We start from the raw sequence: 2,178 nt of genomic DNA on the forward strand, positions 1-2,178 counted from the left end.
ATAATTTGTCTCTTAAACTTGTTACTCACACCTAAAAAAATATATTTAATAACTTTAATCATAAAATATTTTCCTAAATTACCCTTTATCTTACTTAATAAAAAGAAAACTAAGGGGGCTTAGAATTTTCTAAAATAGTCTTGGCCTTGTACCCATTGCCTCTCACTTCCTGCCAAAACCTTTTCTCCTCATCAACTTCAAACAAGTAAAAAATCTCTCCGTCTCTCTACCTTCACAAGGTAAGGGTAAGGCGTTACCCTCCCCAGACCTGATACTGTACAGGAATACACTTGATATGTTATTGCTGTAAGAAGAGGAGGATCAATGAAGGAACAAGACGTGATAAATGGTTATACAACTATAACTACATGTAACCAAATCGAGCAACAACTTACCCCATCAACAAAATTCGATGTCAATAATAGTCCTGATCCAGTAAATATCGCAAAACTTTACGCGATTAAGGAGGCTATTGCAGATAGAGTGGAGATGCATAAAAATATTGGAGAGCAGAGAAGCCAGTGGAACAATATGCTTTTGACATCAATTAATGTCATAACTTTAGCAGCTGCTACAATGACTGCAATTGCAGCTACTAGTACTGTCGTAACTGGTCAAGTTTTCGGACTTAAAATTTCTTCCACTTTATTGTACTTGGTTGCTACTGTAATGTTGGTGATCATGAATAAACTACAACCATCCCAACTTGCTGAAGAACAGCGAATCGCAGCTAGATTGTTCCAAAATCTCCTTAACCAAATCGATACAACTTTATCAATCGGTCACCCTGTGACTAGTGATGTTCAAGAAGCTATGGATAGTGTCTTGGCTCTGGACAAAGCCTACCCTCTTCCTATACTCGGTATAATGCTCGATAAATTTCCATCTTCTGTCGAACCTGCTATGTGGTGGCCTCAACAACGACGAAAGAAATCCAAAAGTATTAGTGAAAATCAAAACGATTGGAATGGTTGGAATGGAAAATTGGAGGAGGAAATGAGAGAAATAGTGGGAATTTTAGGGAGAAAAGACCAAGAAGAATATATTAGGCTAGGGAAAAAGGCCTTGAAATTGAACAAAGTTTTAGCCATTTGTGGTCCTTTACTAACAGGGCTAGGAGCCATTGGCTCTGCTTTTGTGGGATCTTGGGCAACTGTGGTTGGTATTGTGGCGGGGGCGGTGGCGACGATCGTTAACACAATTCAACATGGTGGACAAGTTGGAATGGTTTTTGAGATGTATAGGAATAATGCAGGTTTTTTTAAGTATATGCAAGAAAATATTGATTTTAATTTGATGGAAAAAGATGTTGAGAGAAGGGAAAATGGTGAAGTATTTGAATTGAAGGTAGCTTTGATGTTAGGTAGGAGCTTATTAGAAGTAAGGAATCTTGCTAATGCTTCTTCTTGGAAAGGAGAACAACTAGATGAATCTGCAAGCAAGCTTTTTTAGTACTATGATTTTTCATATTCTAACTTATTGACAGAATCAAGTACATATTTTGTTGTGTTTATACATGCAGATTTACCAACGTATTCTTTTGTTCAATTAACAATGCGTAAGAGTTCTGTTTGGTTTTTCTCCCCAAACAATCGTAAATAAACAAACGATTCGATTCAGACCACTCCACCATATTGTCACGATCCAGACCCTCACTGTCGGGATCATAATGGCGCCTAACATTTCACTTGCTAGGCAAGCCAACGTTAGAACACATTATCCATTTTTAACAGTTGAAGTGAATAACGAGAAATACTGAAATAACTGAAATATGAATGCGGAAGCTAAAGCTGCCAAACACCTACTACAAAATCTCTGAACCTGGTGTCACAAGTAGGTATGTTCGTCGGTCGGTACGGTACGGTATTTAGATATTTCGGTTCGGTATTTTCGGTATTCGGTTTCTTAAAATGCTATACCAATACCGTACCTAATTAAATTCGGTACAGTTAGGTTTTTCTCTTTTTGGTTTCGGTTTATTCGGTTTGAATACTAACAAGTGCATAGAGTCATAGAGTTTAATATTCTTAATTAATGTACTCAAAAGTACAAAACAGAAAACATTTGTTGACAAAAATTTTATCCAAAACCAGCAAATATTAACCTAGAGAGAGAAAACTGCACATAAAGGAATAAATTCGATCATTAGAAATATCTTCTTACTTGCTTAGATTGATG

At 36.6% G+C, this 2,178-nt stretch overlaps 1 protein-coding gene across 1 annotated transcript; it reads left to right on the forward strand.

Annotated features, from left to right (window-relative positions):
- Nucleotides 1-324: 324 nt before the first annotated feature.
- On the forward strand, nucleotides 325-1,452 carry LOC109219336 (probable F-box protein At4g22030). Its single transcript, XM_019383771.1, has one exon. It carries the CDS (start codon nucleotides 325-327, stop codon nucleotides 1,450-1,452), a length of 1,128 nt encoding a protein of 375 aa, XP_019239316.1.
- Nucleotides 1,453-2,178: the final 726 nt, after the last annotated feature.

Source organism: Nicotiana attenuata, unplaced genomic scaffold (assembly GCF_001879085.1).
Source record: "Nicotiana attenuata strain UT unplaced genomic scaffold, NIATTr2, whole genome shotgun sequence".
Classification (NCBI taxonomy): Eukaryota; Viridiplantae; Streptophyta; class Magnoliopsida; order Solanales; family Solanaceae; genus Nicotiana; species Nicotiana attenuata.